The sequence below is a fragment of the Pungitius pungitius genome, chromosome 18, assembly GCF_949316345.1.
Source record: "Pungitius pungitius chromosome 18, fPunPun2.1, whole genome shotgun sequence".
NCBI lineage: Eukaryota > Metazoa > Chordata > Actinopteri > Perciformes > Gasterosteidae > Pungitius > Pungitius pungitius.
Window position 1 is genome coordinate 16,204,445 of NC_084917.1, and position 17,153 is coordinate 16,221,597.

General features: G+C 39.8%; 1 protein-coding gene across 3 annotated transcripts in view; it reads left to right on the forward strand.

Moving 5' to 3' along the window:
* syk (spleen tyrosine kinase) overlaps nt 1–3,379 on the forward strand; it is a 32,043-nt gene extending 28,664 nt beyond the window's left edge. For all 3 annotated transcript variants that reach the window (XM_037484791.2, XM_037484792.2, XM_037484793.2), the window contains exons 12-15: nt 6–195; nt 666–806; nt 1,226–1,338; nt 1,436–3,379. In XM_037484791.2, coding sequence (XP_037340688.2) covers nt 6–195; nt 666–806; nt 1,226–1,338; nt 1,436–1,508 — 517 coding nt within the window. In that variant the 3' untranslated portion in view covers nt 1,509–3,379. The remainder of the gene's footprint in view (nt 1–5; nt 196–665; nt 807–1,225; nt 1,339–1,435) is intronic.
* The last annotated feature ends 13,774 nt before the right edge of the window (nt 3,380–17,153 follow it).

Genomic DNA, 17,153 nt, shown 5'->3' on the forward strand with positions numbered 1-17,153 from the left:
GACAGGCAAACAACAATAAAGAACCTCACTGAGTTGGTTCACCAGGTGTGCATGGGGATGAAGTACCTGGAGGAGCATAACTTTGTGCACAGGGACCTCGCTGCCAGGAACGTGCTGCTGGTCACACAGCACTACGCAAAGATCAGTGACTTTGGCCTCTCTAAAGCTATCGCTGAAGAGAACAACTACTACAAGGTAAGTGCAAACAGTGATGGATGCAGCTTCTTTGTTGATCAAGGATTAATTCCCTTTCCATATAGTGAATTGGTTGAGTGGGGCAATTTGGCTAAACTAATCCCAAAAGCCGTGATGAACAATTTCCTTTTTGTTATGTAATTCAGATGTCACCAACCTTTTTGCCTCGCAGACCGGTTTCATGTGGTTTCACGTACACTGCAGCCCTTTGTGCACTGCAACCCGGTAGTTGGGGACCTCTGAATCAATTTACGTGTTTCAGCTTAGAGTTTTGCAAGGACTAGAATAAACATTTTTTTATTTATCATCATAAAGCTGTTTTCATAATGTTTTAACAATCTGTAAGATTGTGCTTACTGCTCTTTGTGTCCAAAACTGAAATCACTAAAGAAAATGGCTGCAAGATAACCCATATAACTTGAATTCATAACCACTGGTGTGTGTGTGTGCGTGTGTGCCTCCTCCTCCAGGCAAAGGGTCATGGGAAGTGGCCGGTTAAATGGTATGCTCCTGAGTGTATAAATTACTTCAAGTTCTCATCCAAAAGCGATGTGTGGAGCTTTGGGGTGCTCATGTGGGAAGCCTACTCATATGGACAGAAACCATACAAGGTATATACTCCTCAACCAGTACAATACTTATGTCACACATCATGTCACTCACGCAGTAACCTATTTGGGGCAGCGGGCATTAAAACGTGCAGAAGTAGAAGGTTTTCTTTCTTTTCAAAACCATCACTTAAAAGACACACCTAAAGACAAACATTTGTTCTTGACCCAATTGAAATTGTCTGTGAATAGTTATATTGTCTTCATCTGCAATGTGGAGTGCTCATCTTATTACCCTATCTACCACAATCGTCTTGTATATATAATATATATATTATATATAATATAATAAGCAGTATGATGACTCAAGGAGGAATGAAAATATAAATAAAAAATCCCTATTTCCACTAATACATTTTAGTACCAACTCAGCCATTTTAGAGGTCTCTGGTAATCTGATTGTGTTCTCATTTTGTTCTCAGGGATTGAAGGGAAATGATGTCATGCAGATGATTGAAGGTGGAAGACGAATGGATGCTCCAGTCAACTGTCCACCAGAGATGTATGACCTCATGAGGAGTTGCTGGACATACAAGTAAGTCGTCACACCAAAATGGCCTCGATCAACAGCACACTATTACACCAGATAGGAATAATGCTTTGACAACTAATTCCTATTTCATGTGTTACAGGGCGGATGAAAGGCCCGGATTTAAAGTTGTTGAGCCAAGACTACGAGAGTATTATTATGACATTGCATCATGATTCTTCCCATGGGTGTGGAGGGTAATGCAAAACAATCTGCAGAAGAACTGCCTTTACCCATGCCTTTGCAATGACTGGAGATGGTAATTAATTATGAATTCTGTTGTAAAATATAGAAGAACTACTTTCAAACTTTTAAACAATTACCGTAATAATGCAAATCACATTCATTTGTATGGCTTTTTATTTTTTTTGTTCTTCTTTGTACTTAATTTAAACAATATAGAATATATAGAGAAATCTCCGTTTGGAGATCTAAATAGCTCATCCATGTGAATTGTGTTGATCGGAAGAGTTTTTATCGGGGGGGGGGGGGGATTGAGATTGGAGTGAGACAAGGAGAAAAGCTAATGTTGTGATCTTCACAATAGATTTGACGTGACGAGCCTTGACCAAACAGCGTAGAGATTTCTACAGTGTCTTTATCTTCTTTTCATCCTTTCACTCCAAATTTGTTGCCAACTTAGAGACTCTATCCCTAAATCTGACTTTCCAACTTTCTAAATCGTCTTGGCAAATGTATTTTTGTCAAAAACGTCTTGAAACTTTCCCTGGCGTTATTGGAGACTTTTCTGGCATGAAAAGCTGATCGTTTTGCAGTTGCAGTTCAGGCTCAGAGGAGTCAAGCAGAGCGGAGACCCACACCTCTCCACGTCCACACTGAAAAAGTATCGTGCATGCGCAAAACAACCACTTATCCTATCCTACAGCGCCTATTACAAATTATGTAAATGAATCGATGACATCGAGCACATCCCTTCTCGTTGTCACCTTTTTGAACCCTTTCGAGTTTGCAGGTACATAGTGAATATAGCTGCACCATTACTATGTCATTATAGTTGTTGGATTCAGCATTCAAACAATAAAGTCATTTTTAGTTTTTCACCTTTCTACTTCTTATGCTTGAAATAATATAAAAAAAACTTTTTTTACATGGTTTTCCGATAGTGTCCTCTTAAACTTCTTCAACTTTTCCTTCTTCTTCCTCAATCTTTCAGCTACAGCTACCATTTAAACTTTGAAATGTTGACAAATGCCTCAACTATAAAAATGCTTTTTGATTTCTTTCTTTCTATTTCTATTTCTCTATTTCTCAAATTGGTGGGTATGTGGCAGGATAAAATGGAGCTTGAAAACCTTGAGTAGAGTGCAGCTTCAGAATTGGGTTAAAAATATTTATACTTTAATTTTTACTCTTCATGTTTCATTTTTGGATTGAATGTTAGGAAATCATGTGCTCGTCCTAGATATGTGGCGATGGAAGCGAAAGCAGAAAAGAAAGCAGAAGGTACACGTTTTGGAAACTCCTCCTTCTCTACAGTGTGTAATGTTAAAAACAAAAGATTCCTTCCGGTATCTCAACTCTCATTTTCTTGTTATGGCTATTTGCTTTTGTTAAAACATCCCTTGCTTTTGTTAAAAAACGTTTTATTTGGAAAACATCTGTATGATTGTCAGACCATATTCCATTCATTTAGTTCAATAGGTCCGGACTAATGTTTTCTCATATTTTAAACATTGGTATTATGTTTTTCACAATGTTGAGCATGTGTTAATTTAACACAATAAAGCCATATCTCTATATACGGTCTTTACCTTCTTCCGCATTATCTCAGTTTTTTTTTTTAAGCTTTTCTGTAAGAAAGTTGATTAAGTGGTTTTGTTGTTGAAACATTTCCCACCAATTATGTGCAGTGTATTTAAAATTCCATATTTTACTTTATTTTGTGATTGTGATATCAATTATGTACGTTTTATTATAGATCTAAATTTCTTTTATCTTTGTTTGTGTAAAGGTTTTGTTGTAAATTACATTCGAGCATTTATGAAAAATGAAAATTAAGGTATTAAAAGCAAAACCAAATGGGCAATCTTTTCATTGTATTTATATAAAGTCCACTCAGGATTCATTTCTTTCAAACTTTGTTTATGTGTTCTTGAATTTGCTTGAGTTACTCCAAGAGAGGAAGAATAACCTTTTGGCCTGCCTTATTAGCCCCCACTGTTTTCTCTCTGCCCTCGTACAGCATCTCCCACTCCCCACATCTGCCCACTGTTCAGTGACACGTCATTTTTTCAAAAACCTTTGTTGTTTCCACAAATATTTGTTTACTCTTTTCATCATTTATAGCTACATAATGGTTTCATAAACAGTTCCGGGTTACAGTAACAACATTCCCCAGAACACATTCCTCATACACACACTTACCATTTGTCTTCTTGTTGCTCAAACATCAATAGGCCAATAATCAGTGTGGTACTCCTCGTCCAGGTCAAATGCACAAACATTATTACATTCCATTACATGTCATTTAGCTGACGCTTTTTTTCAAAGTGACTTACAATAAGTGGATTTCAAACGTAGAGATGCAAACTAAGAAAAACAAGATTTATTCAAACAAGCTAAGAATAAGTTATAGATAAGTGCCATTACGGGTACAATTTAAGTGCTACAATTTGTTAGTGTTTTAAATCTGTTTTGCTCTCAGGGAGGAACAAGCAGCTTGGCAGATGCAAAGCGGAGTGTGCAGGTTGGGCATGTCCTGGGTGTAGACTGGACCCGATCCATTCACAGCATGGTACGTGAGCACCAATGTTTTGAACTGGATGTGGGCAGCCACTGGTAACCAGTGAAGAGAGCGGAGGAGTGGAGTAGTGTGGGAGAATTTCAGAAGGTTAAAGACCAGTCGAGCTGCTGCATTCTGGATGAGCTGCACAGGTCGAATGGCAGCAGCAGGGAGACCTGCCAGGAGTCAAGGAGATGACAAGAGCCTGAATCAGTACCCGCGCCGCCTTTTGAGTGAGAAGGGGTCGTATTGTCCTGATGTTGTAGAGCGTGTATCTACAGGATCGTGTTGTCGCTGTAATGTTTGGAGTCAGGGAGAGTTGGCTGTCAAGTGTCAGAGAAGAGAGGTAGTTCAGTCTTGTCAGTGTTGATTTTCAGATGGTAAACATCCACTGGGAGATGTCAGACAGGCAGAGACCCGTGCCGCCACCTGAGTGTCCGAGTGAGGGAAGAAGAGAATTAGTTGGGTGTCATCGGCATAGCTGTGGTAGGAGAAACCATGCGACCAACTACTATGAATTAAATTGACCTCTTCTGTGTCTCTACATTAATAGTCATGTTTGCCAGTGTGCTTTGCCGCCCTCTTCAGGCTTTGAGTGTGCTGATGGTGTATATAAAGGCCTGGCCAAGAGAAGGCCAGGTGCTGCTGATTGGAGGCACACAGCCTTTAGTAAATGTTTTAGTAAATGAACTGATATCTGACCACCATGTTGATATATTTTGTCTTACTGAAACATGGCTATTGAATGGGGAGTATTTTAGCTTAAACGAAGGGACTCCTCCAAGTCATGTTAATACTCATATTGGTGGAGTGGTAGCTATTTATGACTCCTGCCTTTTAATAAACCTTAAACCTAAACTGGATTATAACTCTTTTGAAAGCCTGGCTTTCAGTCTTTCACAACCAACCTGGAAAATAATCCAGCCGGTTCTCTTTGTAATAGTGTACAGGGCCCCAGGTCCTTATTCTAAATTTTTATGTGAATTTTCACAGTTGTGTAAATAAACCAACTCATTGTTTTAACCACACCCTCGACTTGGTTCTTGTGTATGGTATTGGAATAGAACATTTAACAATCTTTCCACAGAACCCTCTCCTGTTGGACCATTGTCTAATAACCTTTGAATTTCTACTAGCGGAATCTCCTCTTTACGCCAAGGGTTTCTACAGACGATGCTTATTCCCTCTGCTCTAAGTTCAGTGTACTGTCTCAAGATATCAGAAGACTCCTGTGAAAACTCCATTCATGTTTTATTAATGTACATCACTAATTCAGCTTCTTTCCAGGAGTTCTTTGTGCTTTCTCGCCTAGCAGGTCTCCGTGGATCATAGTTTCGTCATCATAATTACTTTAAATATGATTCATATTACTGTCATCATAAACCAACATCTTTCTGCTCTCCCTCCCCACAGAAGCCTCTGTGGATGGTGGTTCGATCTGAGGGTGGTTGTCCTTGCAGTGGTCCTGCCGTACACTTGTTCTGCTACTTGCAATTACTTGTATCATTTCTGTTAGAGAAATTGAATGTATTGTACATCGTTTACATTGTTGATTATGTACACATGACATCCATTGCAGTCTGTCCATCCCGGGAGAGGGATCCCTCCTCTGACATTTCAAGGTTCCTCTCAAGGTTTCTTCCCTTTTTTCCCCATTGAAGGGTTTTTTCATATTTTGGGGAGTTTTTCCTGTGCTGATGTAAAGGTTTCGGGACAGAGGATGTTGCATGTGTACAGACTGTAAAGCCCTCTGAGGCAAATTTGTAATTTGCGATTTTGGGCTATACAAAATAAAATGAATTGAATTGAATTGAAAACTTCAGTCCCTCCCAAATTGACCATCTTGTCGATACTGCTACAGACTCTTAGAAAATGGCACTGGACGATATTGCTCTTCTGGAAAGAAGAATGGCAACAACAAGGAAGTTCGTTCCTTGGTATAACCCTCAAACCCGGAACTTAAAGCAAACTGTGCGGAAACTTGAACGGTTATGGTGATCCACCAAATCAGAAGGATCTAGGCTAGCTTGGCAAGACAGCGTTAAAACATATAAGAAGGCTCTCCGTAACGCAAGAGCATCTTATTACTGATCATTAATAGAGAAAAATAAAAGCAGAGAGTCACAGCGCTGTTGAGCCGTGTATTCCTGTGGACCTCAGTAGTAACATCAGGATAACCGACATAATTATGGTATGTTGAAGCACTTCCTTTTTCATGGCCACTAACAAGTCTACTATAGGAAGTACCGATTTTGAACTTTCATTAAGGCAAATTACGGAATCAAATTATATGGATTTTGCATATTTGCAGTGTGACTTAGAGAACACTGAGTTTGACCCTGAAAATAACTTCCGTACAAGAACTGTTAATGACTGTCAATATTATACACACGATTCTTACAACTGCAAGTTCAAAAATGTTAACTCATTCTCCGTAATCCACTTTATGCCTTTATGCAAATTTCGATCACATTAAGAATTACTTAAAACAGTTCTCAAATTCATTCAGTGTGATTCTAATAACAGAAAAATGGATACACAATGATAGAGAAATGGAGTTTGGTATTGATGGTTATGAGTTCATAAGTCAGAACAGAAGAAACAAGCACGGTGGGGGTGTAGCTATGTTTGTAGACTTGAATTTTAGTTATAAAATAAATGAAAATATGACCTCTGTGGTGGATGATATACTAGAATGTCTTACCATCGAAATTGTAAGGACAAAAAGGAAAAACATAATTGTAAGTTGCATTTATAGAACACCGGGATCTAATATAGATGTGTTTAATAACTGGATGGAGGAGCACTTTTCACAGTCAAATCAGAAACTTATGTTTTGTTGGGGGTGATCTTAACATCGATCTGCTAAACCCAAACAAACATAAAAAGACTGATGAATTCATTGATACTTTATTTAGCATAGGATTGTTTCCTTTAATAACTAAACCGAGTTATAGTGCTACTTTAATCGATAACATTTTTTCAAATGAAATAGAAAGTAATACAGTTAGCGGACTAATGATAAACGATATCACCGATCATCTTCCAGTTTTTGTACTAAATAAAAACATACATCAAAAAAATGAAGAGGATACAATTTATTGGTTTAGAAGGGTAAAAACAAAGAAAATTAAAGCTGCGAGCAGCGATGAACGGGCCTTCGCCTCCCCTTGCATGTCGGGGGGGCAGCAGTCAGCAGGACACGCGGTCAAAAAGAGACTAAAGAGACAAAATAAATTACTCTTGGGGCTGGTATTGAAGCCTGAGTCTGTGGTTTCATAAACGGAATCCACCAACACTAGGCTATTGCCGAGCTGCATAAGACCTGCAAAAAGTTGACTACACTCGCTGCTCTTGGCTCTGATATGTATTGCCCACAGATTGTGTTGCTTCAGTGAGCAGAGCAGAGACAGTTTATGGAGATCACAGAGTAAACGTGTTCGCATCTCCACCAGTATGTGACAGAATACGTGTATTTAAACCATAGATGTAATTATATTAAAGTGTCCGCCTTAGCTGCCCCGCTACCACAAGCGCCCCCCGTCAGCTGTTCGCACGGACATTGCTTAAAATAATTTGTTTAAAATTATCAATTTTGCTTGTTATAGTAAAATATTTGGAGTTGGTGTTCCTATATTTGGAGTTGGTGTTCCTATATCAAAATTGATCATTTTTAAAATGATCAATTTTAAACAAATATCAAATTTGTTTAAAATGATCAACTAAATCCGCACGGGATAACCTGTGACTCTCCATATCTCACTGCGTAGAGCAGCAGACTTGTTGTCTTTAGGATGTTTTGACCCACGAGGGTTTGAATCCCGATCGTCCCGATCTTTTTTTAAATATATTTTCTTAAATACATGTTTTCATACGTGGTTGTGATCTAGTGCTCACTTATACAATCGTGAACGCTGCAATGGATTTGTGATTCACTTTGTAGATTTTCAGCAATATGTTTGTGAATGTGTTAGCTGGCAGGTTGTTTGGCTTCATACACATAAAGCAAGAAGATCTTCGAATCATTACGTTACACTGGGTATCTAAGTTAGTTAATGCAACTTTTGATATAGGAACACCAACTCCAAATATTTTACTATAACAAGCAATTATTATGGAGATATAAACATAATCGAAGCACTTACAGGATTTTCATGAGGGATTTCACTCTTTGTGAGCCTTCGTTTTTGCCGCGTTTAACAATAACCTACGTGTCTGCGCCATAGAGCACAACAACAATCTGTGACGCTATTAGCTGCCCTGATTGCTGCCCAATCGCGGTAGGAAATAAATTAATTATTGTTATGATTATAAAACGTCACTAAAGACCAATCATTTTTAATGTTAAAAATATTTGTCGGGGACCCCCCAAAATTTAAAAATAAATTCTTATAGTCCCAAGGACCCCCCCAGACCCCCCTCATTTCGAACCCTGTTTAGTACTATAGTTGTAATTGTGGAACTAGCAGTAGAAGTTGTACTATTATTTGAAAGCAATTGTGGTGTACCTATGGTTGAGGTAGAGATAATCATTGAGACTTTTATTTTGAAATAATGGAATTGGTTGAGGGGGGGTTGGGAGAGAGAATGTTTTTCATTCAAACGAAAATGAACTTGGTAAATGGACTTGTATAGCGCTTTTCTAGTCTTCTGACCACTCAAAGCGCTTTAATACTACATGACATCTCTCACCCATTAATACACTAATGAACGACTTTATGAACTTCTTCAATGATAAGATAAGATTAATCATACAATTTTGAAATCTAACTCTTCCACCTGTCTCTAGGATCCGATTCCGACTGTGATGCTTAAGGAAGTTTTTCTTTTAATTAGCACGTCTTTACTGGATATTAGGAATCTGTCTTTGTTGACAGGACATGTACCACAGTCCTTCAAGGTAGCTGTAAAGTTAAATAAAGACCAACCGAAAAGAATAAAACGATCTTCTGTCATTTGCGTAAGAAAATAAACTCACGTGTCTGCAGCTCAATGACAACACCGAAGAAACAACATCACGACGGGGTCTCGTACGGAGGCGGTGGGCAAAGAGAGACGTGCTGCTCAGCCTGTAGCCTCTTTAGACACCGCCATACTTAGTCAACTAGCTAGCACTGATCTTTGCTTACGGCTTGTTGGCGCTCTCTCAAGTTACTGCTCGTCCCGGGTCTCGGTCCCAACTCACGACATAACCGCGGTTAAACCTACACGTCCCTGCAAAGTGGATGACTCCTGAGCTACAGTCTTTATGGCCATCGAACACTTAGCTAGCGCTTACAAACGAACCAGCTGGTCACTAACTAGCTCACAGTGCAGACAGTGATTTACACAGAATCCACACCTCAAACAAATGCTTTCTAGAGCAAAACTATTTGGGGTAGCCAAAAAATAATGAGATTTTGAGAGACACAAGACTCTACCGAACGCAGTTTTCATGTCTCTATGTGTTTTAAAACTGCTCAACTAGTAGTTTAAAAAACATGTAACTTCTGTTTGTTTTGTTTTTAATGTCGGCAGATTTGTACTGAAGCTTATGGGGCTCGGGGCAGACGCAAAAAGTAAATAATTGTGGGATTCCATACTCTATGAGTCCGAGAAGCACAAGCACAGCATTGTTTTTCTTTAGAAATGAAGCCTGAAAAGTTAATATATTGTGGCCGTGAAAGCAAACGTTCCTTTTTTTTTTACTGAACCCTGATACGGCTCCCACTCTGCCTCACTCTATGAAAACCCAATACACGTTCATGTAAAACTGTAGAAACAGACCCCAAAACTAATGAAACATAATTAGTGATTATGAAAAAACTATAATAGATATCAACAAGCTGTTTATTTAAGAAATTGTTAAGACTTGTGTCAACATTTTAAAGTTTGAATGGTGTCTCTAGCTGAAAGATTGGAAAAGCTGAAAAAGTTGAAGAAGTTTTGAGAAGATTTGAAAATTTAATCCATTGGAAACCAAAGGTTGATGATTTTAATTTATATTAATTAAATTAGAAGAGCTATAAAGCTGAAAAGTCATAGCACCCCTCTCCTGAATGAGTTGAACATTTTAATATTTGAACGGTTCGAATAGCTGAAAGTGTGAAGGAGTTGAAAAGGGGCACGGAAGAAATATAATAAAAACTAGAAAATGCATTTCCTGCTGAAAATGCGTTGGAATGCAGGAAGCTGAAATTAATTTTAAAAAGTTGCTTAATGTACAGAAATGAAAAAAAGCTGAAATTAATTCTAAACATTGCTGAAATACTAGAAAAAGCTGAAATACATTTAAAAATTGCTGAAAATACAGAAATTGTCAGGAGGTCGGGCTGGAGCAGGTTGCAGGGAGGACTCAAACGCAGAGTTTTTCCAAACAAAGGGCTCTTTATTTCTAAACCAAGACATGACGTGCTCCAACGACGAGTGACGTAAGACAATGACGCGACAAAGGACAACTGGCACACAGGGCTTAAATACACAAGGGAGGTGCAGGTGATTGGACACAGGTGGAATCAATCACGCAATCACAAGACAAGGCAGGAAGTGAAGTTAACCCAGGACCACAAGAGACATGAAACTTCAAACTAAAACAGGAAGCGAGGCCAAACCGTGACAGAAATGAGAAAAGCTGAAATGAACCTGAAAGAATTGTAAAAAAACAGAAATGAGAGAAGCTTCTATGAATTTGAAAACACAGAAATAATAAAAGCTGAAATGAATTCAAACGGTGCTGAAAGAATAGAAATAGGAAAAACATTTTTTGTAGTAATATAAGGTTTAGTACTAGTTATAGTTGTAATTATAGTACTAGTGGTACTAGCAGCAGTAGAAGAAGTAAGTACTAGTTTCACTAGTATTTGAAAGCAATTGTGGTGTACCTATTGTTGACGTACAGATAATCATTGAGGCTTTTATTTTGAAATAATGGAATTGGGTGGGGGGGTTTGGGAGACAGAATGTTTGTTATTCAAACCAAATGGACTTGGTAAAATAGATTTGTACAGCGCTCTTCTAGTCTTCTGGAAGACTACATAACATTCACACATTCATACACTAATGACAGGACCTACCATACACAGTGGCACCTGCCCATCAGTAACTAACATTCACACACTGTAGTCAGAGCTAGAGGAGCAATGCTGGGATTAAGTGTCTTGCCCAAGGACACATTGACATGCAGGTTAGCCGGGCCTGGGATCAGACCGCCAACCCTCTGATTTGAGGACGGCCGCGCTCCCCACTCACCCACAGTCGCCCTAAGCTAAGAAAACTAAAAAATTATTAATTGATGGGCCTCATCAAACATTACAGTAAGAATTCCCTCCATGGGGGTTGAAATACTAGTAGTACTAGTAATATTAGTAGTAGTAAAAGTTATTTTAGTAATATTAACTGTTGAAATACTAGAAGTACTAGAAATATTCGCAGTGATTGTAGTCCTATTTGAAAGCGCAATAAGTATTCAACAAAACAGCCGAATCCTAAGCTTCATGTTTAAATTACAGATAATCATTGCAGCTTTTATTTTGAAATGCATGAATGCATTCCAACAATAAAGAATAGAAGAACAATACTTGGAATGCATCACTGCATTCCAACAATAAGTAGAATAAAGATTAGAAGAACAATACTTGGAATGCATCACTGCATTCCAACAATAACATTTCGAAGGACAATACTTGGAATGCATCAATGCAGCCATCACTGTCACCGTCGGTCAGCAAAGCCTCGGCCGTGCCGTTCGCCGGTCGGATCGACAGCGCCAACCCCCCCCCGTCAGCCATTTGCCGGTCGTCCCAGGAGAGGGATCCCTCCTCTGACCTTCTCCCTAAGGTTTTTCCCTTTTTTCCCGATTAAAGGGTTTTTTCATTTTTTGGTGAGTTTTTCCTGTGCTGATGTGAGGGTTTGACTGTAAAGCCCTCTGAGGCAAATTTGTTATTTGCGATTTTGGGCTATACAAAATAAAATGAATTCAATTCAATTCAATTCAATTGTTCCGTGTATAAGGATCATTTTCAGGATAAGATTACATAGATCAGGCATTTCGGTTTCGCAAAGCAAGTTTGGCTAAATCATCATACCAACACATCCAAAAACTTAAACCTACTCCGGTGCAGGCTTAATCAGCTGGATAAGATCGCTACGACATGTCATGTATACAGAATTACAGTCTAAAAGTAGGGCTGTCAAATGATTAAAATTTTTAATCAAATTAATCAGAATTTTCAGTGGATTAATCAGGATTAATCACTATTTGCAATTACACCTGAATCCTAACCATTTTTTCTTTCTGAAATGCATACCAAAGATAAATAACAGGACACAGATACATAATTATCATTATTATTACCATCATTATTATTTTTTTACATAATTACATGTTATTGATATTTGACTTGGTTTAATTCATTCCAGATTTCAAAGCAATATTCCAATAATCAAAGCAATGTTATTTGATAAGTTACAGACTGATTTCCCTGCATGGCTCTAGAAGGGTCCCGAATTTCAAAGCCCCTCCCGAAAATCTCCCGGACCGACCTTACTCCCGAATTTCTCCCGATTTCCACCCGAACAACAATATTGCTCCACCATCCGTCACTGGGCGCGCCGTTTCAGACCGAACAATAATAAAGGTTACACCTTGAAGTCGAACGGAAAAAGATGAGACTGGCGCTGCAAAGAAAACCGCTAGCTATTTGGTTAATGGCCTGCGAACATTCAGCGTGGACTGGCACAAACGACTTGCTGAACCTGACGGCCTGACATATGCCTGCAGGTGGCAGTAATGTGTTGTATAGGATGAAGTGCATTCCCTAGAGGAAGAGGTACTAATAATTTGTCACACTGCGCATGCGTGAAATGTGTTAAAAAAATTGACGTACTTAACAACAAACAACTAATTAACGTCGTTAACGCGCTATTTTTGACAGCCCTATCTAAAAGATACACAATTCATTCAAATCCTACAACAGAAATTATTCAAATTGTCTTGAACTCATCACATGATCATCTCCTCCTCGTCAGCGGAGGAAAAAAAGAGGCTCTTCCTTTTAGTTTATTTCCCATTGTACTCTTAGAAAATTATGATTTCGGGGATTGACACTTCCCCCTCTTGAAGCAGGAATCGCACTTATCCTGATGACTGACGCCTCGTTCAAATTAACAAAACTGAGCGGATCAGCCATTGAAGAACCGAGATACCCTGGAATCAATTAGGTTCATTTAAGCTGGCTAATGGGACATTTGATCAACTTTGTTGAACCACGCACAAGGAACAGTGCCCTAATGCAGACTGGACCTGATCTCTTTGCCACACACTACGCAAATACCAATGTTTTAAAACTGATGCGGGCTGCCACTAGTAACGAATGAAGGGAGTGGAAAAGCATAGTAGTGTGGGTAAATTTAGGTTAAAGACCGGTCGAGCTGCTACAGTCTGGATGAGCTGCTTAGTTTGGATGACGCTGGCAGGTGGACCTGCTAGGAGGGAGTTACAGTGAAGGTGCGAGATGACCAGAGCCTGTACCAGAACCTGCAGCATGTAGTGTGGGTAGGGGTAGGCAGTGAGTGTCACACCAAGGTACCCAACAGTAAGGGCTGGGGTTAGGACGAGGTTGTCATAGGTAACCCTCAGGTTGTCGGTGAAAGATCCTTTCCCTGGAAGGAAAATAAGTCCAGTTTTCAGTCAAAGTTAATTTTCAGGTGGTATGTGACCATCCACTGAGAGACATCACTGAAAAAGGCAGAGATTTGTGATGCTATCTGTGTCACCGATTGGGGAAAACACATTGGTTAGGTATCATCAGCAGAGTCATGGTAGGAAAAGCCACGTGAGTGGATGACAAAGCCGAGTCAGTTGGTGTAGAGAGAAAAGAGGAGGGGACCCAGGACAGAGCCTTGGGGGACCCCGTTGTTAGAAGGACATGGTTCAGACACAGATCCTCTCCAAGTTGGAGTGGCAGCTGGTCCATAGAGGTTTAAGGGGCATGGCCCTACCATGAGCGAAGAAAAATAAAAAAGATCATTATAATTTTTTTGTTTATTATATTAAAAATACATTTTACAAAAAGCAAATATTTGTGTTTTTGAAACATGGATTATGTACCCAGTAATATTTGTAAACTAAGATATCTGCACAACATATAGGCTTTTCCTGCACATCCTCTCCGCACCGTCTCAGCTGGCGTCGGGCCCGGTCCCAAAGCAGTGGGTCTAAGAAGCAGTTTAGCCAATCACTGATGAAGATAATTAGTGACATTATAATTTCAGCGTCCTAAAATACATAGAGATTTGGGCTTGTACTCCGCCGCCCTACGCTGTGCTCTCGTCAGGGCGAGTCTCACAACGCTCTATTTAACAACATAACAAGAACGACCAACGGCAGGGAAGAAGTAGACCTGACCCAAACTCGGTACGAGAGAAGAACTCTGCCGGAGAAACTAAAGGTAAAAAAGCTGAACCCCGATCAGCCTGACCTCACAATCATAACGCACGCTTCTGTAGAGGTTAAAGTTAACGTCGCTACCCTGCTGCGACTCACACAAGACTGCGGTGAGGACACACGAGCAGGACGTGGATGAAAACAGGCACATTTTATCCAAAAAAAAATATTTTTGTGGGGCTTTTGTGTTTGTCTTTCCTCAACACACTGATCGGGTGTTTCCCCAACAAACTAGGTTCATAGGTACATCTCAACATATACATATACATGTTCTAATAGATTTTGCAGCTTTGTCAATGTAGACATAGCTTCTGTCAAGGTGGTTGCCGGCTTTGTGATTAAGAGGGGAAAGACTTGAGTGAGAGAGCAAAAGAAGAAAGTAGGAGCAGTAGGTCACATGACTTCTGTCTGGCTGTTAAAATCAATCAGAAGGATTAGCAGAAGTTTGATAGCAGGATGTCTAGTTCATCCAGGAAATCTCCCTGATGGACAGTAGAGAACATAAATTTTAGTTGTACCGGATGAGTGACCGTCACTGCGCGGAACTCAGAAGTTATTGGGGTAAAGAGTGGAAGCGGGTAGAGAAAAAAACTCCATTTGGGGGAAATGAGTAAACCAGTACCACCACCCTACCTGCCTGAAAGAGAAAATGGAACAAAGAGCAGTAGTGGTGAATGAGTTGTCCGGTGTGTTTCAAGTCAAGCGATTGCTGGACTAAGTCTGTCTGGTGGGTAGCCAAATGGCAGTTCCAGAATCCCCCTGAGACAAGGTGTTTGACTGAGGCTCACCAAAATACTGGAACAAAAGTCAAGTTTGTCTTTATCCTCTGGGTCTTCATATGACTCGTCAAAGCAAAAGCTGGGGCTTCAAGCGCTCCCTTATTCCTACAGGGTAGATGACGGTTGGCTACAGCTCTGCTGTTGGCTACACATTTAGTCTTTCGGGCCCCAGGTGTGGAACTGCCAGCAATAGAAACTCAACAGATTTCCAAACTGAGAGAATTTTTGCAAAATCTAACGAATATGCCAAAGAAGATTATGGACAAATTGTATTTACTTCAAAATTAAATAGTGCTTAGTCCCCAATACAATTGTCATTGATACAAATTAAAGAAGAGCACTGATGCCCCTGGTCTGCCTGAGGTGATGACAATATTATTAAGTTGTTTTGGTGACTAACAGCTCTTACTGCCCTCCCTTTCAAAGAAGACTGCTTTAATTACATAGGCAAAAGTGGCTCGCTTATAGTGCACATTTCTGGTGACATTGAGCCATTGTTATGTTTTACTATTGGAATATACTTTTATGATTTGTGAGAGGTAATACAAGAAAAGCCCATCTGCACAGAATGAGCTGCACTGCGGTAACAAACCGTTCCTAAAAACTGAAAACAGACAAACTAAATGTAAAGGATGCCGTTACAGTTACACCCTTGATGTTTCCCATGCGAAGCGGCTGGGGTGCAGGCCTCCAGTATTGGGGAACGGGTCTTTCTTTACGCAACTGACTTGTGGTGGGATTCCCCCCGGCTTATTGCTGGGACATCTGCCGGAAGGAGGCCAGCCACAGTGGGGATGTAAGATTCTGTGCAGCAGTAGTATGAAGCAACAGGGCATGTCTGCACGCAACTGCTGGCCAAGGCCTCAACAGTCTATTTACAGACCATGCACACACACCTTTTACTTCTCTTATATCCTTATGAAAACCTTGACCCTACCATTAGCATTTCAGCCCGACATTAGCTTGATTCTACTGTGAACAACCAATCCCAATCAAAGGAAAATATGGCTGCAGCCTCCGTGATTTCCCTGACAGGTGGTCTGGTGATTGGGTTTACCACTTAATATATTGACTTTGAAAAAATATCAACATTATCTATTAGTGGTCTCCTGGACAAGAGTCCAGTGTTTGTTTGACGCTATTTCAGGGGGAGCCCTGAGCCCATTCCTTGTACTTCAGAAGACGGAAGAGATGATCAACGAAACCAGGATAATTTACAACGGCAAATAAACTTAAAAGAAGAGTGTCTTTTTTTCTTTGTTTTGACGAAAAAGAGATGATCATGAACGCATATGAGAAGTTCAAGACCATAATATGTATATTTGAATCATTTGTGTTAAATGAATTGAACGTATTACATATACATCTTTTACATCGTTGACCCTGTACATCCATTGTGGTCTGTCCATCCCAGGAGAGGGATCCTCCTCTGTATCTCTCTGTAAAGGATGGTGGTTTGATCTGAGGGTGGTTGTCCTTGCAGTGGTCCTGCCGTACACTTGTTCTGCTACTTGCAATTACTTGTATCATTTCTGTTAGAGGAATTGATTCTGTACACATGACATCCATTGCAGTCTGTCCATCCCGGAAGAGGGATCCCTCCTCTGACATTCTCCCTAAGGTTTCTTCCCTTTTTTCCCCATTGAAGGGTTTTTTCATATTTTGGGTAGTATTTCCTGTGCCGATGTGAGGGTTTGGGCACAACGGATGTCACATGTGTAGACTGTAAAGCCCTCTGAGGCAGATTTGTGATTTGAGGCTATAGAAAATAAAATGAATTGAAATGAACTGAACAATAATTGCAAAAAATGAAACCACCCCCGCTGCAAGAGATTACATGTCAGGAAAAGTATTGCAGAGAAGTTAGACTTTAAAT